Source organism: Camelus bactrianus, chromosome 6, assembly GCF_048773025.1.
Source record: "Camelus bactrianus isolate YW-2024 breed Bactrian camel chromosome 6, ASM4877302v1, whole genome shotgun sequence".
Taxonomy (NCBI): Eukaryota; Metazoa; Chordata; class Mammalia; order Artiodactyla; family Camelidae; genus Camelus; species Camelus bactrianus.
In genome coordinates, this window is record NC_133544.1 from 52,076,537 (window position 1) to 52,101,265 (window position 24,729).

At 33.8% G+C, this 24,729-nt stretch overlaps 1 protein-coding gene across 1 annotated transcript in view; it reads right to left on the reverse strand.

Annotated features, from left to right (window-relative positions):
* Positions 1 to 24,729, reverse strand: part of TTC6 (tetratricopeptide repeat domain 6) — a 160,962-nt gene that overhangs the window by 32,930 nt on the left and 103,303 nt on the right. The window contains exons 11-21 of the mRNA XM_074365615.1: positions 21,905 to 22,278; positions 19,872 to 20,334; positions 19,435 to 19,564; positions 18,509 to 18,681; positions 15,600 to 15,736; positions 8,353 to 8,522; positions 5,527 to 5,647; positions 3,949 to 4,099; positions 3,426 to 3,508; positions 2,482 to 2,558; positions 1,902 to 2,062 (exon numbers count right to left, since the gene is read on the reverse strand). Of these exons, the coding sequence (XP_074221716.1) occupies positions 1,902 to 2,062; positions 2,482 to 2,558; positions 3,426 to 3,508; positions 3,949 to 4,099; positions 5,527 to 5,647; positions 8,353 to 8,522; positions 15,600 to 15,736; positions 18,509 to 18,681; positions 19,435 to 19,564; positions 19,872 to 20,334; positions 21,905 to 22,278 (2,040 nt within the window). The remainder of the gene's footprint in view (positions 1 to 1,901; positions 2,063 to 2,481; positions 2,559 to 3,425; positions 3,509 to 3,948; positions 4,100 to 5,526; positions 5,648 to 8,352; positions 8,523 to 15,599; positions 15,737 to 18,508; positions 18,682 to 19,434; positions 19,565 to 19,871; positions 20,335 to 21,904; positions 22,279 to 24,729) is intronic.

The following is a 24,729-nucleotide window of genomic DNA, read 5'->3' on the forward strand; positions in this document are numbered from 1 at the left end:
ATCCATCCTTCCATTCTCACTCTTAGCATGAGAATTTGCCATAGAAAAAAATGCATCACCGTCTCAAATTCTATCCTTTTGACTTTTCAAAGTCTCTATCTTCTTCCCTTTGCACCTTTTCCCTCCTGTCTTTGGTTTCCTTTCTCCTCCTTTTCAGACCTAACTCCTCAAGCTGGGTCTTTGACTACCTGCTCCTTCTGCCCCAGCTGAGAAGCCTGTTACCTCTTTCCTCTTGCGGATCTCCGCCCCTTCACCGTCTCCGTGAGTCCATAATGCCTCCCTCCCGTTTAAGTTACAGTGAACACACCTTCACTTTCTCCTGCTTCCTCCTCTAGCTGACGCCCGCCTTTCTCTCCATCACTGTTCTAAAAAATCTCCTCAGGAAGCCCTGGAGGGGCTGCAGGTTAAGGCATACTTACATTCTGAACACAACACTGTGGCAGCTCTGTGGATAAAAGCTTGGAAGAGTGCAAGACTTTTCTATAATTCAAACAAAATAAAAATATGTTCTGGACTAGGATAACGACTATAGAAACAGAGAAAGGACGTGGATTTGAGAGATACTGAGAAAGAAAAACCAAGAGAAAATGACTATTGATTGGGTAGAAGAGGGCAATCCAAGGTAACCTCAGGCTCCTGGCAGAGCTACGTGGGGGAGGCAGGGAGGTGAGTGTAAATGGAAGAGTATTCCAAAACAGGAATTCGGTATCTCAGAGATGTCGGTTCTCTCTAAAATAGTCTAGAGATTCAATACAATTCAATAAAAATTCCAGCAGGGTCTTTAATCAATCTTGACAAGCTGAATTTTAAAATGTATATGGAAGAATAAAAGCCTAAGAATAACCAGGAATTTCCTGGAGAAGAATATAGTGTGCTGACTTGCTCTATCAGGTGTCAAAACTTACAATACAGCTATGGTAATTAAGACATTGTATAATTAGGCCAGGGATAGGAAAATTGACCAAAGGAACAGAACAGGGAGCCCAAAATCAGATCTGCACATACATGAAAAGTTATGATAGATGTACCACTACAGATCTTTGAGTTAGGAGTACGCTGTAATTAATGATCCTGGAACATTCGAGTATCCATATGGGGAAAACTGAAATTGTATCACTCTCTTGCACTCAAAAAAAATCAGTTTAGGGTAGAGTAAGGTCCTAAATGAAAAAGCAAAACTTTCAAACTTTTAGAAGAACATATGGGAAAATATCTTTATGACCTTAGCACAGGGAGGACTTCTTAAACAAGAGGGTTGTTCAACTACATTAAAATTAAGAATCTCTGTTCATCAAAAGACATCATCAAATTGCAAGAGGATACATGGCACACATATAACCAAGCAAGGATTAATACACAGCACTTAGTTTTTCAATGCCCGAAATCGATAAGAACAGAACAAACAAACAAAAAATGTGTACAGGATGTTGATAGAACAGGAAATGAGCAGCCAATCAACATATAAAAAGATGTTCAAACTGAAAAATGTGCATTAAGACCACAAGGAGACATTAGTTTTCATCCACCAAATTGACAGAAGTAAAGTCTGGCACCACCAGCCATCACAAAGGGTGGAGAGCAACAGGAACACTCATACCCCACAGGCGAGAGAAAAAATTGGTACCGCCCTACGGAACAATGTTATATTTTCTTGAAAGTAAAACATTTACATTCTCTCCATGCCAGTATGTTAACAAGACATGAGAAAGAATATTTATAACATCCTTACTCTTAAGAGGAAAAAAATAAATAAAAGGAAACAATCCAAATGTTAATTAACAGAAGAATAAATAAATAAATGGTATCATTTAAATTTGCAAAAAAAAATGTAAGCTGTAATTCTAAGCACAATATAAAAATTCCATTAATAGTTTTAGTAAACGTTACAGAAGACTTTTCACCTTGTTTCTCTTGGCCTTCATTTGAGCTTTTGCTAATAGAGCACACATGGTGATATCAGGCCTACTCAAAGTGATTCCGTCCAAGACCTGCATGGCCTTGTCATGGTTCTCACAAAATGAATAAATGAGGGCTTGCTGTATAGGACTCAATTCAATGAGACCTAAAAATAAAGGAAAGTTTATCAATAACTTTGCCAAGTAGCTAGGATTTAGGATATAATTATTTTAAGGAAGTTGAGCAATCTATAGTCTATATTTCTAATATGAATTAATAAAGCAATATGATACTAAAATCTCTTTACTATCTATGAACAACAAGACATCCCAAATACAAACACAAAAAAATAAAAGTATCAGCCTGGTATTTCTTATAACAATCTCTCACAAAATTTACTATGTTATGAAGCATTTTACTAATTGGTTATACACATGTGAAACTGAAGTTTTAAAGTTTCAAAATCTAACTCTGACTTTCAAGTGAGTCCTTCATGTTATACATTGCTGTTGCAAATAGTATAAAAAATTTAAAAGGTATTTTTTAAATTAAGATAATTTTAATTTTCTATTTAATTATATTTACCTTTGTTCATTTCTGCTATTTGATAAATAGTGAACTTTGCAAGATCATAAAATTTCATTTTAAGAAGATACTGTCCTCTGTAAGAAATAATAGCTTTTTAATTTGGAGCAGTTAAAAATCATTTTTTTCAAAAAAGATTTTTATACCCAGTTACTTAAAATTTTAAACTACAATACATTCATTTATACTTATATATATATGATGAAAACAATGTAAAGGTTATAAATATTTTATGCATGTCTAAATAGGCCAACCAGCATGGAGATGTAAGGAGAAGACAATTTAGGAAACATGAAGCTGAAAGAAAAGTACTCCAATCTTTCTATACTTATCAGTATTTAAAATGTTATATTCTGTTGCTGAGAAATTATAAAAGATAAACACAGTTCAAGGGACATAAAACATGGCTCAAGAGTTAAAAGACAAAGCCAGCCCTTATCAGAAAGCATTGTTCCAGTGCATTTTCCCACATCTGTTAAGCCCATTTCCCATGTTAGTGATTATAACATATGTTTAGTAGTGATAACTCATTAATTTGCAATGGGTCCCTTTATAGCAAGCGCTACTGCATTTGAAATACAACTCAATGTGTCATTTTCTTCCCCACAGAATTATCTGAGTTTTATACTTGGTACCTCTGGACACAATCAAACAACTGTTCATGAGATCTGTGATAACTAACTAGTAATCGAGAGAGGCTTCAAAGAACTTAAACACTAAACAGTTGTGTTTTGATGCAAGGAGAGAACGAAGGGAAAGGTCTGGTTATCTCATAAATTATCTTAAAGCTTAACAAAAACAATAACTATATCTGACTGGTTGGGGATGGCCATTTCTGGGAGATTAAATATAGAACAAAGAAGGATCAAGAGAGACCTAAGAATTCCAACATCTAGCTCAGATGCTAAGTTATCCCAAGAAGAATTCCATTTCTATGTTCATACCTTATTATATATAACTGGGTCCTATCTGGCTGGAGGTGGATAGCACGAGATAACTCTCTCACTGCCTTTTTCAATTTATGCAACTGTTGAGTGATAAACAGAAACAGTATTATATTAGCTCATAATAATACTGATTGCTTCCTTTCTGATATTTATCCCCTCCCACACTTCAATACAGAAATTTTGCAGGAATCTCTCCTAATGTACATGTTTTTCTTAAGTATCATCAAAACACGTGGGATACAGAGAAGTAAAAGAAAAAAAAAGATGATGATGCAAAACCTTCTTTTTTTTTAAATTATCTTTAATTTTTGAAGAATGATCACATATACCCACTATATAGTTTAAAGTAAATATGATTATATCATACATTCTAGTTTTTTTTTTTTCTGTTTAGCTTTTCAGTTTTTTACCCTCAACCATAACATCTTTTTCACCAAACATTCAGGAAATTAAAATTTTTAAAAATCAAACTTTTAGAAATTAAAGATTTTAAAAACCCATATTCTCAAAACTTAAGTACCTTATGATAGGCTTCTGCTCGACAAATATACCCTTGAATATATGAAGGGTCAAGTCTAATAGCCTCAGAAAAATACCAAGTGGCTTCTATGTAGTTATCTAGGTATAGTAGATATATGAGGCCAATATTTATATAAGCCATAGTAACAGTTCTAAAAAAAAAAAAAAGAGAAAACAAAATCTTATTAGACATTTTAATTATTCCAAATGTTCTCAAATTATAAATGAAACTAATGAAATACACACATCAATAAATATCAGGGTTTTGTTTTTTTTCAATGTTTTACTAAAGCAAAGTACATTTGTTAATTACTTTCTATTAAAAATTATGAGCACCTTTATAAAATCCTTGATAAGGAATAAACATTTGTAGAGTCTATGCTAGGAACAGAATTCCTGAAGTCTCCTAGACTCTTAGCAACATTTCACTCTTCCTTGACTTAATCTTGACTTATCCTGAATTTACAAGCTTCTTTTTCCTCAACTCAATTTTTGCCTTAGGCTATGTTATATTCGCCATGAGGAAAGGTGAGGAACAGTGAGAAACAGCAATATTCTTGAGGCGTAGGGTTAAAAATCCTCTCCACATAAGTATTAACCCAGCTGCTTTTCTGTATCATATAAACGTTTTTCTCTCCTAGAATCAAACCGTTTTCAATATAGAAATGACCTTAGAAATCATTTGCTCCATGCCTCCATTTCAGAACGAGGAACCTACACAGCTTGCAGCCCAGCTTCATGGAAACCCTGACCCTTTGCCTACTGCCCACTTCCTGGCTTTCTGCAGCTGGTACTCATTTCTTTCTCTTCCTGACTCAAAAATATGCAAGAGAAAACCACTGTGGCCATTATGGAGCCATGCTCCATGACTTCCCTGAGTCAACGTCAAAGTTTACCTTAAATAAGCTAAGTCAGCAGTCTGCTGGTTGCACAGAACTGGCATGATTTGCTACTCTTTCTGACACCCTCCATTTTAATGAATGCTTCTTTGGAAAGAAGAGTAATTATTTAATTAAATTCTGTTTTTTACAGCCTGGCTTTCTGACTGGTGTATGTAACTTTCAGTCTGTTTCTTCATGAACCTCTTTTCTAATGGTATTTGCTTTTTCCTTTTGCTTTACTAAACAAAATGTAGTCAGAAGTTCTAGATGGAAGATTTCCTCCCAGTGAGTCATACATTGTGCATACCAACAATATATCAAGCAGAATATTCTGCCATTATTTTAAAACTTGATGACAGTTTTCCATGAACTTAACTTCAAAAAGTCCTAATCTGGGCATCCCCAAACTGTTTTTAATTACTTACTGATTTTGTTATCCATGGATTTAAATTATTCTCAAATCCATTCAATCTCTAAAATTCGCAAAAGCATCTGAGGCAAACAGATGTTGAAAATAGCTCTTATTTTAGAAGTAATCTTATTTTTAGAAGTAGTATTCTAATTCTAGGATGACTTCATAATTGTCTCATATTTTACAAGGCCATTAATGATGAGAACAGAAAGCTTTTTCTTTCATTTAAGTATTTTCTTAAACTTATACAAAAATGAAATCAGTAAGACTAAAACGGAAAGCGTACCTTTCCAGAGAAATAACAGCTTCAAAGTCACAAACTGCGAGCAACCAAAGTTTTAGATCTGCATAGAGTATGCCTCGATGTAGAAAACAACCAAGATTCTCACAGCCATCATATATGAGAGCTTAAAAATAAAAGTATGTATCTTATTTGGGTTCTGAAAAAACATATCCGAGTTATCTTTTAGTTTATACTCCTTTCTACTCTTATTCTTATTTTTTAACATTACACAAAATAAAACCTAGCTATAATAAGTGTACTTATTTGGTGAGGAAAAAATAGTATTCACGTAAAAAATGTATTTGTTCATAAGTAGCAATGTGACTATCACACTTCACAAACTCAATGGAGCTGGAAGAAATCCTGGTGGTAATCTAGGACAGTCCACTCACTTTACAGATGCAGAGATTCAGGTCCAAAGGGGTTAGGTACATTGGCTGTGGCTGTAATGCAAATCAACGGCAAAGATGGCCCTAGAATCTAACTTATTCAGTTCAGTGGATTGAAGTCAGAAAGGCGCCATTGCCCTTTATGACCTGTTATTATCAGGAAGACAGGAAGGCATCATTATTGGCCAAGGAGCAGGTTCCAGAACAAGCCCAGACTATGGCAAACAGCAGATATCAGGCTTCTAAACATCTACCAGGAAGTGCAGCTCAAAGGGGCTACTTCAATGCAAGCAGGCCTTAGAGTTAAGGCAGGCAACCTAACCATGCATGTCCCAAAAGACAGAAGCATGGGGCAAAAATAACCTCCTCTCAGTACTCCAGGTGTGTGGCTTTCATCAGTGACCAGTCTAGAGGTCATCTCATCTCCTCACTTACTGATTTCCCCCTTGACTTTCAAAAATATGTAGTGAATTAGATGAGATTTCCACATTTGATCCATATCTTCTAAGCTTCTCAAGCACATTCTGCGTAAAAAGGGAAAGTTTTGCCAAATGTGCATAATGCATGAAATGTGCAGAATGTTCAGAGTCTGGTACACAAGTATTCATGGTACTAGTTTTTGGGAAGTATACCTAGTGTAAGCAATGATCATACAGATTAAAGAAATAATCACTTGAAGGCAATCTGACTTTTCAATTCACAGTCTGATTGCCTAGCAAGGAGAAAGCCAGCTTCAGTTTTGGTAGTTAGTCTAGAAAAATAGAAACATTCTTCTTGAGGGAAAAAAAAATATATTAGAATTACTTAACCTCTCTGTGCTTTGGTTTTCTCCCATCCAAGTACTAAGCAGGCCCGACTCTGCTTAGCTTCCAAGATCAGACGAGACTGGGTGCATTCAGGATGGTATGGCTGTAGATTGTGCTTTGGTTTTCTCATCAGTAAAATGGGCATGACAACATTACTTACCTCACAGCATTATTCTGAAGAGTAATCGAGACACTCCATATATAGCATTTAGAATAGTGTCTGGCAAGTAGTAAAATACCTAATAAATGTTAGACATTATTATGCTTAGAAAAATATCTTGAAGGTCCTTTTTTGATTTTGGGAGATAAAACTCCTTAGGCTCACCTAAGGGAAAGGATTGAGGCCAAAAGTAAGCAAGTCTGCTCTAAATAACGAAATAACGAGGATTTGTATTATTGTGATAGCCTAGAAAAGAGCGGGTGAGGAACCCGAAACTTGGAGAAGAGGGAAATATGAAAAAGAGGCTTTTAGGAATACCAGGAAGAAAGCGGTTCAGCCAGATGGCAGATGGACAGGGCTGACAGAGCTAGATAAAAGCTAAACTTACAGAAATCGGGTTATTTACCCTTCAAATTTAAATTATCTGTGCTAACTTTATCCTCTGAACCCTAAAACTTTCAGTAACAGACAGTAGCCACAAGAAATGAATTGGTGAACAAAAATGGAGAATCAATCAGAGAGCAGAAATTAGATGTAAGGATGACAAGGGAACTGAACAGGAATCCCCAGCCCTCTCTTCCAAGAATCCTTGGAAATAGGCAGGAGGGCTGTAGACTCCTCTCAGCACATAGGATGGGCTTTGAGTTACTTTATTTGAATATTCATGGAAGGGTGATCTCAGAAGGCAAATGGACTTAGAGACATCAGGGAACAATCATCTTAGATTGCCTTCCTCAAGGAGCTGTGGATTCTCTTCCCAAGCATTTAGTGACTTCCTTAATCTCTAGATTCTGCCTCACCTAGGACGATGAGATTGCAGCACTTGGCACCCAGATGAACACGGCTATGTTTGGAGTGTTGGACTCCGGCTAGACTTTGCCAGTCAAGATGAGCTAATTTATTCAGCTGGAAACTGTTTATTGAGCACTTAGCTCTGCCTAGAACTGTGCTAGACATATAAGAATGTGCTGGTACAGGTTAAGGTGGAAATGGCCACTCTTAGCTGTTGGTATCCTTTAACTGAGGATTCTCAAAGCCCACTTTTGGTTTAAGGGTTTAAAAAACTCTGAATTTAACTAATTTATGGGCTGGGAGTAGGACACAGCTCACCAGGAAAATTCACTGCCAATTTAGCCAGATGACTAAGAAGTACACCTGAATTTCCAAAAATATCCTTAGAACTCAATACATAGAAAGAGATTTCTTTGATATGCCATTCTCTCTTTACCACGGTTATACACGTGTAAATACACAATCACACACACTAAAAGAAACATTTTTAGCTAAACGATTATAGGTTATAAGTATAAATAAATATATATACTACAAAACATGTATTTATAAGTATGTACATAGAACTATATAATAATATACATATTTCATTAGTCATCCCACGTTAGTATTCCACCCCATGAAGGTGAGCCGCTGAACCTCAGATTAAATTCCTACGTATGTGCAGTTGAAGGTGAAGTACCTGAAACACTATAATCCTGTAGTGCTCTTAAAGGATTACTCTTTCTAAATAAGCAGGCTCTATAATACAATGCTAACCAGTTATTAGGATCTAAGTGAATTGCAATAGAAAGATCTTGAACTGCTTGCTTATAAAAGTGCCGTTTAAAATATGTTCTCCCTCGGTATGTCCTAGAAAAAGAAAAAAATTTCATTTTAACATGTATTGCAAAACGTAAGTTTTCTCTCTTTGGCAAACCTATGTAAATAATTTATATTTGAACGGCAATTTGCGATTATTTCTCTTCGCTTCCCGGGAAAGTTTAGCCATGATATTAACAGCAAAAAGGATATGAACTTTTTAGAAATAAATCAATTATACTTTATTATATATAAAATTATATGCTTATTAATTATATGTTTACTAGTCTTTATTATATTTTACTTTCATCAGACAGGTATATCAATAAAATAAATGACATACTCAAGATGCATTGAAAATACACCAAAATAAATGAGAGGCTGCTTTATCTACATGGATAAAAGCTATTATATCCATTTTATGAAATAAATTCTATTTCCATTAAATTCTGATTTCAATGTCTTAATTTTCGTTGACCTATATCAACTCCTGAAAATCTCAGTTCTGATCACTTAATAATGTGAAGGAAATCAGTTTTTAGAACTAAAATAAAGAAGACAATTAAGGAAAAACAGGAATAAGCTTGTAGGTTGCCTGCTCTGATGAAGTTGAATCCAGAGGGGAGGAAAACAGGTGCTCAAGAAAGTTCTATGATGAAAACAATGGTAATCTGGAGAAAAGAGTGCAGTCAGTATGCTGGCAAACTAGTAACAGAGGTCTTTCAATATCCTGGAGCAAAATATTTTTCACTCAATGTGTAAGAAATGTCTTCTTAATTTTCTAATGAATATAAGTATCACATTAATTTTTTAAAATTTCTGATTGCTAAAGAATATTACTATTTTTTACCATACATATAATTCTGAACTTAAAATCTTACAGAATAAAACTTTAGTAATATTTTTTGTAGGATACCATTAAGTCATGTCAATTCTTCAAACACACTGACTTTTGCATCTGTTTCCTCTTTCAGTTCCACTGCCTCAATATTTCAGACCCTCATCAGCTCACACCTGGGCTTCTATATCACTCCATACCCATCTCTGGAGTGATAAGATTTGATCATCAGATAATAAAGATCATTTTCTTCAAAAACTTTCAACAGTCCCCCTTACTGACAATGGGATAAGGCCACTTTTAAATGGCATATAAGGCCTTCCACAACATAACACTACCTTACAATATCTTGAATTGACTTTCTTGTTCTCCAACTAATTTGATGCCTTCCTGCAAGTAATCCCCCTTTAAGTTAAGACGTAGACAACCAGAATAGACCAAGAACTAGGCAGGAATTTTAAAAGAGCTTCAAAAAAGTTTGCCCTCCCTTCAAATGGCTGCAAGCTGGGATAATTTTAGAAGTTATTTCAAACTTTCAGAACCCAAAAACTATCCAATCCTAAAGGACATGTTTCTAAGAAAAGAAAAAGATGAAAGGCTTAATTCATTTTGAGAAAGTAGCCAAGTCCTGAAATCAAAATCTGACTATGAATCTAGTGAACAATCTTACTCTGAATATAAATGAAAAAATCTTAAAGAAGGTAAAGACAAAGAGAATTCAGTATAGTTTAATAATATTCTATCTAAAAATATATGATGGCCAAGAGTCATTTATCCTTCAAAAATATAAAGCCTATTAACATGAAATTCTTTTAAGTAGATCACAGGAAAAAATTTAAACAGGGGAAAAAAAGATATTCCCTTGACATAATTAAAGGATAAATGGCTCAAAAACTGCAACTGTGATATTTCTTTGTAGAAGCCAAAGATACTTTCATTAAATTCAAAAGATGAAGATTCTTATTATCACTAACATTATTGTTAAGTTAAAGATGATGCAATGATAAAAAGAGTTGGGAGATTAGAGTAAAGCAAAAGTGGTAGAATAGGGAACTCCAAAACTCCACCTTTCCACAAAAGCAATGAATAAGCTGACAAAACCTGTCAGAATCAATTATTTGGGAACCCTGGAATCCAACTAAAAATTTAGAACTATCAGGGGAATGCTTAATAAAGGAGGAAAAGCTGCTGAATTTTGAAAAGAGAGTTCTGTGGCATTCTAACTTACTCTATTTCCCTACCCAACTTCCCAGACCTGTGGTGGCCTCGAGGTCAACAACCTGCATTCCTGGTACAGGTCACTAGTACAAGAGGGAGCAATACTGATTTTATTCTCAAGAGCTGTAGCTGTGTGTTTTGACCTGTCTGGTGGATGACTGAAAGGTTGATGCAAATATGTCCCTCTGTTTTGACTGCCTTAGACCTTTCTCAGGGCTGATGTGACTTCCTGGGTGGTATTTATCAAAAGCATTTAAAGGCAAATGTATTAGCTGCTGCCACTTGGGGCAAGGATTACAGTTGGGGCAAGCAATAGGCAAACCAAAAAACCATGTGAAGAAAGAAGCTGGAGAAAGAGATACCAGGGGAATGAGGGCTTTAGAATGTTTCCACAAATTGCAGGGAATTTAAAAGGCCACATGCAAACCCAAGGCTGAAGGAATGCACAGAAAACACCTAAGAAGACCCTAAGCTCTCACCTCTGCTTAATTCAGGCTCTCTGCAAGTAGGACATGAAAGCTAAGGCACTGAAGTTGTCTAGATAAGCACTGAAGGAGTGCCCTAAAACAGTGCAAACCTGCAAAGATTGAGAAATGTTGTTTGGTTGGTTGGTTGGTTGGTTTCAGAAGTTTAAGGAAATCTCAGTCAGATCATGAGCTGCCAGCTAAGTTAGCAGAACAAAGACTTCAGTGGCCACACACGACAAAGAATACAGACTTTACCAAAACCTGTTCAAAAAAGTCACTAAACCAACAACATGAATGACAAGAAGTAGCAACAAAAAACCCTGGAAGAGGAGAAGGTGCATGTGATATCCAAAGGTGCCAAATTATAATATTCAAAGCCATTACTTTTCAACAAAAAATTACAAGTGATGCAAAGGAAGAAGAAAATATGGCCCATTCACAGGATAAAAGGAAATTAATAGAAGCCATCCCTGAAGAAGCCCAGACTTAAAATTAATTGTCTTAAAATCAGATTAAAAGATTTTAAATCAACTACCTTAAATATGCTCAAATAGCTAAAAGGAACCATAGATTAAGAACTGTAGGAAATGGAGAGAATGATGTCTCAACACACAGAGAGTATCAATAAGATAGACAGAAATAGATTAATAAATTATTGAAAAAAAGGAGCCAAATAGAAATTCTGGAGTTGAAAAGTACAAATACAAATGAAAATTCACTACAGGTTTCAACAACAGATTTAAGAAGACAAAAGAAAGACTCAGGAAACTTGAAGTTAGGTCAATTCAGATTATTCAGTCTGAGAAGCAGAAAGAAAAAAGAGTGGGAAAAAAGTCTGAGACACCTATGGAACATCATCAAGCATACCAACATGTACATACATTTCAAGTCACAAAAGGAAAGGAGATAGTAAAGGAGCAGAAATAACATTTTAAAGAGTAATGGTTAAATATACAACATCTTCTTTACCCAGTCATCTGTTGATGGACATTTATACATGGAATACTATTCAGCCATAAAAACCGACAACATAACGCCATTTGCAGCAACATGGATGTTACTGGAGAATGTCATTCTAAGTGAAGTAAGCCAGAAAGAGAAAGAAAAATACCATATGAGATCGCTAATATGTGGAATCTAAAAAAAAAAAACCAAAAAACCAAACATAAATACAAAACAGAAACAGACTCATAGACATAGAATACAAACTTGTGGTTGCCAGGGGGACAGGGGGTGGGAAGGGACTGGGATTTCAAAATGTAGAATAGATAAACAAGATTGTACTGTGTAGCACAGGGAAATATATACAGGATTTTGTGGTGGCTCACAGCAAAAGAGAATGTGACAATGAATGTATGTATGTTCATGCATAACTGAAAAATTGTGCTCTACACTGGAATGTGATACAACATTGTAAAATGACTATAACTCAATAAAAAAAATTCTTAAAAAAAAGTAGACTTATCATGTAATCCAGCAATCCCTCTCCTGGGCATATATATCCAGAGGGAACCTTAATTCAAAAAGACACATGCACCCCAGTGTTCATAGCAGCACTATTTACAATAGCCAAGACATGGAAACAACTCAAATGTCCATCAACAGATGATTGGATAAAGAAGATATGGTACATATATACAATGGAACACTACTCAGCCATAAAAAAGAATAAGACAATGCCATTTGCAACAATATGGATGGACCTGAAGATTGTCATTCTAAGTGAAGTGGGCCAGAAAGAGAAAGAAAAATGCCATATGACATCATTTATATGAGGAATTAAAAAAAAAATAATAATAAGGACATGAATGAACTACTTATTATTTATAACTAAGATGATTGATTTCTTGAATATGTGTAAGCATACACATTTGACTGTCCTTTATGATTGGATTACTGCATCCTGCTGATTCTTATTTTGTAGTTGGCTTTATTCCTTTGATAACTATGTAAGTTTACAAAGCTAAAGCTCTAATCTGTTCTTAGAAACAATGATGAGTACATATATGTAAACTAAAAATACATGCAGTATACTGTATATATGTATTTACATGCAATACAATGTGTATGTGCAGTTGAACTGTAATAATTCTACCTAATAAAACTGAAAAAGGAAAAAAAAAAGAGTAATGGTTGAAAGCTTCTCAAATTTGACAAAAGAATTAAATCTATATATCCAAGAAGCTCAATGATTCCATGTAGGAGAAATACAAAGAAATCTACATAGAGACACTTAGTAATCAACCTGTTGAAAGCCAAAGATAAAAAGAGAATCTTGAAAGCATTAAGAGAGAAGCAACTCACCACGTACTTGGAATAATCAATAAGATTAGTAGCTGATTTCTAATCCAAAATCATGGAGGCCAGAAAGATTATGACTCACTGAATATTCTATAAACCATAAACACAACAAGTAAAGAGAAATCCACTCCTAGGCACAATACAGCCAAACTGTTGAAATTCAAAGACAATGAGCTAAGTTTAAAAGGAAAAAGACATATAACTTTCAAAGACACTGACTGACCACTGATTCTTTCACTTTAAAAAAAGAGCCTTAATGACACTGCATTGAAATACATTCAAAGTGCTAAAGGAAAATAACTGTCAACCTACAATTTCATATCAAGCAGAAACGCATAAATAACCTTTAAGAGCAAAGGTAAATAAAGATGTTTTCAGACAAACAAAAATTGAGGTGATTTGTTATCAGCAGGCCAGCCCTAAAGTAAATGGATAAACAGAAGGAAAATTATTCTAGATAGGTGATAGATGTAGGGAAAAAATACAAATAGACCAAGTACTACAATTAAAAGACACTGTCATACTGGTTAGAAAACAAAATTCCATTACATGCTGTTTTCAAGAGACATTTTTAAAACAAAATAATATAGAAAGTTTAAAAATAAGAGGTGGAAGAATATATAACATGTGTATATTAGCCAAAAGAAATTAAACCGTAATATTTGATAGTAAAATGTATCTGATGGTAAAATATTTCCCCTTGAGACTGGGAACAAGATAAAGACGCCTGCTACACCATTTCTGTTACAAGAATACAATAAGGAAATAAGGGGAAATGTAATAAAAGGTAAAAAGATTGGAAAATAAAACTGGTATGCTTTGCAGATGATCTGATTGCACAAGGAGCAAATCCAGAAGAATCTGCAAACTGCTATATTTCAAAAGTTTAGCTAGATTGCTACACCACAGATCAACACATATTTATCATCTGCATTTCCATATACCAGCAACAAAAGTTTAAAATAAAACTATACTAAAGTAGTACCTAAACTAAAATTAAGCAATACCAAATATATAGAAATAAATCAGGAAAAAGGTATGCATAAAGCTTCTTTACAGAAACTACAAAACATTACTGAACAAAAGGAACAAAGACCTAAAGAAACAATGTTCCACGCGTACGCGTGAAAAGACTCCATATTGTTGGGATGTCAGTTTTCCCTCTACTGCTCTAAAATTCATTGCAATTAAAATACAAAGGAAGTTGACACACTGATTCTACTAGGATAAACCAAATAAAATGGTGAAATTTTACTATTTTGATTTATAAAGAAGTGGATATCTGTATAGTTCAAGCCAACCCAATGTATTTGGAAATGCAAAAAGCCAAGGAAAGCTCTGACAATTTTGAAAGATCAAAAGAACAGTTCTACTGGATTTCAAGACTTATTATGAAACTATAGTATTCAAGACAACATAGTCTTGGTGCAAAGATAATTTTTTTTTAATTTCCAAAATAGAAAAAGGGACTGAGAAAGAAATCCATACATACATAGATCTTCATTTTCTACAAAGCTAACACTGCAGAGCAATGGTAAAGTGACAGGCTTTCTACTAAATGTTGCTGGGAAAATTGGATATGCGTACAGAAAAAGTAAATTTTGGTCCCTACTTCACATAATATACAAAAATTGATTACATACAATAAAACTTCTAGATTAGCTAAGAGAACATCTATATAAGAGTAGGAAAACCTTACTTACAGGACACAAAAAGCACTAACCTTAAAGACAAAGTCTGCTAAATCAGACTATATTAAATTTTAAAACTCTGTTTACCAAAAGACAATACGTAAAGAGTACAATAACAATCCAGAGCAGGAAAAAATATTTGCTCTAAATATAACCAACAAAGGGCCCATATCAAGAATATGTAATCATTCATACAAATCAATAAGAAAGTGGAAATTGTATTATGCACAGTAAGTTTGAAAGAACCAAGTTTAATATCCAATTTACAATAAGATATTACAGAAATCTATGTGAACAGTTTGCTGTATTCAATAAATACAAAGGATACAAAAAAGAAATTCAAGGAAACAAAATATAAGTCAATACTTTAAAACTGATAATGTAACTAGTATTTAGGATTTGCAAATACAACAACTGTAAATTATTCTTTTATGCCTTTTAAATTAAATTACTCACTACTTTTAGGGTATAGGTAAATATTTTCATTCACTGGTAGCACTGAAAATTGATTCACTATTTTTAAATGGCTGTCTGATGTATTTCAAGCAATTCTCTTTTCTGAGAATGTATTTCAAAACAATTTTGAAAGCTGTATCTAAAAAAAAATTCTCACCTTGCTTGAGAATTTTGGGGATCTATATTTAACAAAGCTGTAAAATCCTGTTCTGCTGCAATCCAGTTTTCATTTTCATAGTAAAACATCCCACGTTTAAATAATGCATCTGTTCTTTTGGGATCATAAAAAATACACTACATGGGAAGCAGAGGAGAGGCACAAAAATATATCACATAATGAAAAAAAGTATATAAAAAGTATATACATAGCAAATTAAATGGACTAAAACCATGTTTTTAATTTAGATTACATAAAAGCAAACTACTTTAAGATGACAAAACTTTCAGTTATACATTTAAAGACTTTAGGACGTCCATTTGTCATCAAATTTTAGAAAGGGGAGGTGTTGTTAAAAAAACAAAAACTCACAGCATGTGATAATAAGAGTAGTCAAAACTTCCACACACTGAAATTTCTACTAATAAAACCTCGTAAGTGAATTGTTCAACTAGAGTGGGGTTATATTGGATCTAACACAGCATTTTATTCCAATTAAAGATGATACATACTAGAACACATCAAGGCTGACTCAATCAAATCAAATATTGATTAATCTAGGCCCTAAAATAGTGAAAAGAAATGAATTTATATTGGTATATTTCACCCATTTCACATTCACATATAGAGTAATAGAGTGAACAGACTAAATCATTGTATACTCAGTTGTAGAACTCCTTGCTTGTTGATGGTGGGGGGAAATTGAAACATAAATATTACAAGGTATTTTTAAAACAGAACCAAAAAACACTAAAGATTTGAAGCTTGTTTGACTTCAAGTTAGTGCATTAGCCAATTAAAATAAATTTATTGGAGTATAGCTGATTTACAACGTTTTAGTTATACAGAAAATGGTTTGGTTTTATATATATATGCATTATATGCATTCTTTATATATATATGCATTATATATATTCTTTTCAGATTCTTTTCCATTATAGGTTATTGCAAGATATTGAATATAGTTTCCTTTGCTATACTGTAGGTCCTTGTTGTTTATTTTATATATAGTAGTGTGCATCTGTTAATCCCAAACCCCTAATTTATCCCTACCCTCTTTTTCCCTTTGGTAAACGTAAGTTTGTTTTCTATGTCTGTGAGTATATTTCTGGTTTGTAAATAAGTTCATTTGTATCATTTATTATATTCCACACATAAGTGATGTAAGTGATACCACGGGTTTGTCTTTCTCTATCTGACTTACTTCACTAAGTATGATAATCTCTAGTTCCTTCCATGTTGCTACAGATAGTATTATTTCATTCTTTTTAATGGATGAGTAATATTCCGTTGTATATATATACATCTTCTTTATTCACTCATCTGCCATGGACATTTAGGTTGCTTACATGTCTTGGCTATTGTAAACAGTGCTTCTACGAACTTTGGGGTGCATGTATCTTTTTGAATTATATGCCCAGGAGTAGGATTGCTGGATCATATGGTAACTCTATTTTTAGTTTTTAAAGGAAATTTCATCCTGTTTTCCATAGTGGCTGCACCAAGTTACATTTTCACCAATAGCATAGGAAGTCTTTTCTCCACACCCTCTCCAGCATTTATTATTTGTAGACTTTTCAATGATGGCCACTCTGACTGGTGTGAGGTGATACCTCACTACAGCTTTGACTTGCATTTCTCTAACAATTGACAATGTTGAGCATCTTTTCATGTGCCTGTTGGCCATCTAGATGTCTTCTTTGGAGAACTGTATATTAAGATCTTCTGCTTATTTTTTTGATTGGGTTGTTCATTTGTTTTGATATTAAACTGTATGAGCTGCTTGTATATTTTGGAAATCAATCCCTCGTTGGTCACATCATTTGCAAATACTTTCCCCCATTCTGTATGTTGTCTTTTTGTTTTGTTTATGGTTTGCTGTGCAAAAGTGTTTCTTTGATTAGGTCCCATTTGTTTATTTTTGCTCTTGCTTCCATTACTCTAGGAGATGGATCAAAAAAAATATTGCTGTGATATATGTCCAACAGTGTTCTGCCTGTTTTCCTCTAGGAGTTTTATAGTATCTAGTTTTACATTTAGGCTTTTAATCCATTTTGAGTTTATTTTGTACATGGTGTTAGAGAATGTTCCAATTTCATTCTTTTACATGTAGCTGTCCAGTTTTCCCAGCACCACTTATTGAAGAAACTGTCTTCTCTCCAGTGTATATTCTTGCCTCATTTGTTGTAGATCAATTGACCATAAGTGTGTGGGTTTATTTCTGGACTTTCTATCTTGTTCCATTAATCTGTGTGTCTGTTTTTGTGCCTGGATAATACTGTTTTGATTACTGTAGTTTTATGGTGTAGTCTGTAGTCAGAAAGCATAATTCCTCCAGCTCTGTTCTGCTTTCTCAAGATTGTTTTGGCTATTTAGGAGTCTTCTGTTTTAAATTTTTTGTTCCAGTTCTGTGAAAAATTTGATAGGGATTGCACTGAATCTGAATACTGCCTTGGGTAGTATGGTCATTTTTAACAATATTGATTCCTCCAAACCAAGAACATGGTATATCTTTCCATCTGTTTGTGTTGTCTTCAATTCTTTCATCGGTATTACAGTTTTTGGAGTACAGGTCTTTTGTACTCCAAAAGGTATGTTTATTCCTAGGTATTTTATTCTTTTTGATGCAATGGAGAGAGCTGGAAAAGTCAAGTCCCCTTCACAGTTGTCTCAATGCTCCCACACCCAACTCTGATATGAACCCATTTATTCACTAATAATTTTTTTAAAATATTGACATAATGTCAATAACAGTCCCAGAAATGAATGCTCCAGGCTCTAACCTATAATAAATTAATTTTGATTATACAACATATACAAAAGAATTTCAACAATTTGCTATAATATTAGGATAGGAATATCATCCTCTAAAATATATAAATGGCAACATTCTATGTGATACAGCTTACTTTAGAAAAGTCATCAATGGCCAGTACTTTGTTTTCTACTTCATACATCTCACCCCTCCTGAAATATGTATCAGCATCCATGGGCTTGCACTTAATTGCCTGAGTGTAGTTTAGAATCGCCAAAGTCATGTCTTTTTTTCTTCTGAAAATTTCTGCCTTTGAAAGATATGCCTCTAAAGAAAATTAAAAAGTCAAAATTTAGTGTTACAGTTCTAAATTTTAAAAGATTAATTCTTCTCCCTCCAAAAAATGTAGTCTCAGAATAGTGTTTCTCTATTATACCCTTTTAAACATTTAATTTAAGATTTGTTATTTATTTCAACAAAGCAAAATCATAACCTTTTAATGTTCATAGTAAAAGGTTAGATTTTGATGGCAGAAAATTTTATGGACTTTTAGCAGAGATGAGCATAGATTAAAAAAACATTTATTAAGCTCATTATTTTCCAGGGGTATGTTGTAAGTGCTAGGGATACAAAGATAAATATGACATTTTCTCATTCCTCAAATCTCCCACGTCTAGTAGTTTAAGTTGGTTAAAAGACGGTACATAAGCACAGATGTATACATTTCATCCATATGAGAAGTCTTAAGAACATTATAACACTAATTCAAATTAGGTTTGTACACTGTCTCTGTAATTCAAAATTTTAACTTTATATTCCTCTTATGGGATGAGCAGTAAGGAATCAATTTATTGTAATGTATACCAAAGATATCAACATTTCAAATCATGATGAGTATTTTTAAAAATATATATAGGATCACAAGAGCCCTAAATTTACAACATCAAGAATAAATTTATCTTAGAAAGTCACAACCACTTTTGGAGAATGATATGTCTTGAATTATGTATCTTTATAATAACACTAAATGACGAAATCTTAGGTAAAGATATAAGTAATATAACTGCACAGACAACCCACCTGCATTATTTTTATTATATTTATTTATATAATTCAAGTCATCCAAAGCTTCGTTAATTTTGCCTTGGAAAAGATAAATGAAATGTCGGTGCCAATAGGCATTGAGAAACAATGGCTCCAAGAGTATAGCCTAGAAAATAAATGTATAAATTCAATTTAAATTGCTTTATTAAAGGAAGATATCCTACCAAATAAATTTTCAAACATTATTGATCCCAATGGCTTTGTATGCATATAGTATAAAATGATGCTTCCCAACCTGACAAACAAAATCTAGTGTTTTTAGTGTTAATTATTTGAAAATGCCAGCAATTATAGTTTCACAATCCCACATGTATACTACAAATAGTCACTGTTCAAAATTCTAGTAAAAGTCAATATACAAATATAAGGAAGAGTAAATTTTAGTATTGTTATTTAGATTCAATAAAACTTACTTTCTGAAGATCATTCATGGCACTCTGTAACTTTCCCAATTTCCTGTAAAGAGCTCCACGCCTACAGTATAAAAATGCAGGATATTTCTTCTTACTATTTATTTCTTCGGTCAAGATCTTCACTTCGGATTCATAATGTCTAACGACCTCTGGAGGCAGATCAGACTTCAGACAATCACTCAACTCTAGTTTTAGCGGCTTTTTCACTCTTTCAGGAAAGTCTTTATCAACAGATATTTTAATGACTTTCTCCCTTGTGGTTGTCTTCTCACGTTTAGGCTTAGAGAACATTTCAAGAGCCCATGTTCGAGGATCACTATTCTTTGGAATACCTCCCTTACTCTGGGCAAATTTGTCAAAATATAAATACAAAGGTAGGCTGGGACACCGAAACTGACGTTCATATAATGGAACTTTGAGCAGAAATTTCTTCTGTTCTGGAAGGATTCCGTGAGACATTGATCTAGTTTTTAAAAGAGTGATTTTTAAATTACAAAAATACAATTATTTTTATAATCAATAAAACAACTCAGCCACAGACAAAATTACTATTTGTTATTGAAATAAAATCACATGTTATTTTTATACAAAGTCCTCCTGTTCTTTCATTAACATCATATGAAGACTCTCTAGAGTTTATAAAATCAGGAGACTGTTACTAAAGATGTAGCCTTTGTAGAGAACTGAAATAAGGGGTCAGTGCTCCTTTCAGGTTTAATTTACACCCCCACCCCACAACCAGAGAAAATGCAAAGGAGGTAAAACTTGATGTGAGAAAGGAGATGCCACCCAAATGGTTGGTAAGGACATGAACTTGAGGAAACGGGAAGAAGGAAACTCTGACTTCATAGTAGATTGCCAAACAAACATCCCAGATCCCACCTTTCTTGAGTAGACTGTTAAATTAGATGACTTCTAACATGCTCTCAAATGCTGCATTTCTAGGATTATCCTCCTCAAATTCTCCATTATCTACACAGTTTTCATTCAGTAATATTTACTGTGTGCTAACTGTACTGACTACACAAAAGAGAATAAACATATCCCATTGGAAAGAAAAAAAAATTAAATCCCATCATTTCATAAATATTTTACTGAGTGTGTACTATGAGAAAGACCTAGTGCTAAAATTTGGAGAATAAAAGTGAGAAAAGTCAATACCCCTCCCTTCCCTTACTTTGTGACGCTTCCCGCTCGTCTCCACATTCCAATACAAGCCACTATCGTCTCTTCTGCCTAGAGTACAATAATGTCTCAACTCCCTTCTTCTACTCTTGGTCTTTCATCATCCATTCTCCACGTAGCAACCGGCGCGGTTTTTTTTTTTTTTAAAAACTTAAACCAATCATGTCACTCTTTCTAAGAGATTTCCTTACTACCCAGCATGCAAATCAAGCTCTCTCTCCACCATAGGCTACAAGACTCTACATGATGAGGTCTCACATCTTTAATAACACTACTCTCATCCCTTGCTCTTTGCCCTGGAGTATTAGTCTGTACAGGGTACATCCACAGGGCCCTTGTGGTTCTCTCAAGTATGTCCAGTCAGGAGCCCCAAAAAGGCAAGGAGAGTGAAGTCAAATATTTATTCCTCTGGCTCCCTCCTGAAGGGTTGCCTCAAACAGGCCACGATCCTTGACCAAAGTTCGTAACTTCTTTCAAGGAAATCCTTTCTATACAATTCTTCTTTTCCAAGTTATAGTAATCATCCCCCTACATTTTTTTTTTTGTCCTCTCAGACTTAGGGGTAGACATTGGCTGTATTATTTCTATCCCCAAATACTTCTCTGTCATTTGTGTCTCCTGGTGCCCTGACATCCTTGCAAATTGCTCCTTTGTTACACTTCTCTAGAATTATCCTAACTTGACTGTGCTCTGTTTACTACTGGAACCCTGACTGATAAATTATTTGGTATCAGAGATGGGCCCAGGAAATACATATATAAAAGGATTCTTCAATGGGTAAATTATAAAATTAAGGACAAAACCATAATATATTTCTTAAACTATAACCATTATTGATTAAACAAGACCTTTTAAGAGTTTTTGGAGGCTTGGATAACTCATCACACACAACTGTAAGTTTACTAGGTTTCAATCCTTTCTTCAGTTTCATGCTCTTTCTCTTGGGATAAACAATGTAACTAATGCCAGCTTGTCTAGATGCTTCAATGAGAGAGAGAGACAGGTTTCTCAAACTGCCTTTGTCCTGAATGCTGTCTAAGATAGTATCTATATTTTCTTTCACAGAGGCGGATTCCTCAGCTTCCTTTTGCTCAATCATCGGACGCTCCAACTCCTTTGTTTTCTGAATCATCATCTCTTTCATATTGCTTTGCATGTCATCTTTAATCGCTAACGGAGCTGTGGTTTCCTCCTTCTTCAACTCAACTGCAGACTTTACTCTCTTATTTATAAAGAAACAAAGAAACAGAAAAAATCAATGTAACTGTTATACATACAAAATTAATCCAGTAACAATTACTATTAATGTAATTTGGTCACCACTGAAAATTTTTTAATCTTTTTCAATATTTTTCAAAAGTGAGTTTATAAGTTAATAAGTGGGTTAGTTAAACTATAATAATTTGTTTGGTCATATGACATTTCATTAGCTAAATAAAAATAACACCATAAAGTAGGTATGCATTAATTGTGATCTTATATATTTTTAATTAAAAGAGAATGCTTGAGTAGACTGTTCTACAAGAACATTTTTGAGATGTATATCAGATAATGTTTTGCCTATATTTTCTTCTAGGAGGGACCCCTACTTGAAAATGACACCTGCACCCCAATGTTCATAGCAGCACTATTTACAATAGCCAAGACATGGAAAAAGCCTAAATGTCCATCAACAGACGACTGGATAAAGAAGATGTGGTAATATTTATACAATAGAATACTACTCAGCCATAAAAATCGACAACATAATGCCATTTGCAGCAACATGGATGCTCCTGGAGAATGTCATTCTAAGTGAAGTAAGCCAGAAAGAGAAAGAAAAATACCATATGAGATCGCTCATATGTGGAATCTTAAAAAAAAAAAAAAAAAGACAAACAAAGCATAAATACAAAACAAAAATAGACTCATAGACATAGAATACAAACTTGTGGGTGCCAAGGGGGCAGAGGGTGGGAAGGGATAGACAGGATTTCAAAATTGTAGAATAGATAAACAAGATTATACTGTATAGCACAGGGAAATATACACAAGATCTTATGGTAGCTCACAGAGAAAAAAATGTGACAATGAATATATATATGTTCATGTATAACTGAAAAATTGTGCTCTACACTGGAATTTGACACAACTTTGTAAAATGATTATAAAGCAATAAAAGATGTTAAAAAAAAGAGAGAGAGAATGCTCTTCACATATCCAAATAAAGTACACATTCTACTTTTCCTTTTAATGCAAAAAAAATTGGTATAATGGGAAAATTATTAAAATGCCTTGCACTATAAAATCAATTTGTGAGTCTACTTTCAAAAGCACTTTAACAACTTGAATTTCTATACATAGCATTCAAATATTCTCCACAATAATTTTCAATTCGGCACTTATAGGCTTAAGTAACAGAATTTCAGCCTAATATTCATTTTATCTAATCATTAGAGTCAACTTAATTTTTAGCAATATTAATATTATAATACATTAATAAATATTTTACAATTGTGCATTAGTACCTAAAACTCTAACAACACTCACTATTAATAAAAGGGAGATTAGTTCCAAGCCTTTATATAGTATATTCTGCCTATTGAGCCACTGTCAATAAATCAACTGCATTTAATTTTGCTAATAAATAATAATTTGCTATAGAAATATTTTTCTTTGTAGTGAATATAGGTCCAAATTCTAAATATAACAATTCCATACAAGCTAGTCATTTACTTTAAGATGTACTAAAGTCCAATAGAGATACTGACCCTCTGTAACTTACTACACTTCCCCCATCTCAAGAAATAACAGAGAACTACAGACTATAGAATATATGCATATGTATATATCAAGAAATATAAACACATATGAATGTACCAAGAAGACATATGCCTGAAAAAAAGTAGAACGTAAGATACGCAAATTCCCTGCGTGCTGGCTAGATACGGATTATGCAGCTCTGTAGAACACTTGGGAGGGAATTACTGACAGAATCTGCAACTATGAAGAGAACTCTCAGAGTAGGTTTGGGTTTTTTATTTGTTTTCCAGCTTTACTCAGATATCATTGATATATAACATATTAAGTTAAAGGAACAGTGTGTAAAGATACGATACACATATATATATTGTGAAATGATTATCACAGTAAGGTTCGTTAACACCTCCATCCCCTCATATAATCACTGTTGTTTTTGTAATGGTGATAACATTTAAGAGCTACTCTTTTAACAACTTTCCAGTTTCATTTATCTTATAAATGGAAGATTGTACCCATTTACCAACATCTCCCCATTCCTATCCTCCTGCCCCAGCCCTGGCAACCACTATTCTACTTTATGTTTCTGTAAGTTCAGCTTTTTAGAGTCCATATATAAATGAGGACAGTATTTATCATTCTCTATCTTTTTTATTATATAAGTTTCAGGTGTTCAACACTATATGTCAACATCTGATGCACTACAAAGTTATCACCCCTAAAAGTCTAGTTACCATCCATCACCACACAATTGACTCCTTCAGCCCTTTTCCCCACCCACCAGACCCCTTCTCTTCTGGTAACCACCAATTTGTTCTCTGTACCTATGAGTTTATTTTTGTTTTGTTTTGTTTGTTAATTTATTCTGGTTTTGTTTTGTTTTGCTTTGTCTTAGATTCCACAAATGAGTGAAATCATATGATATTTATCTTTT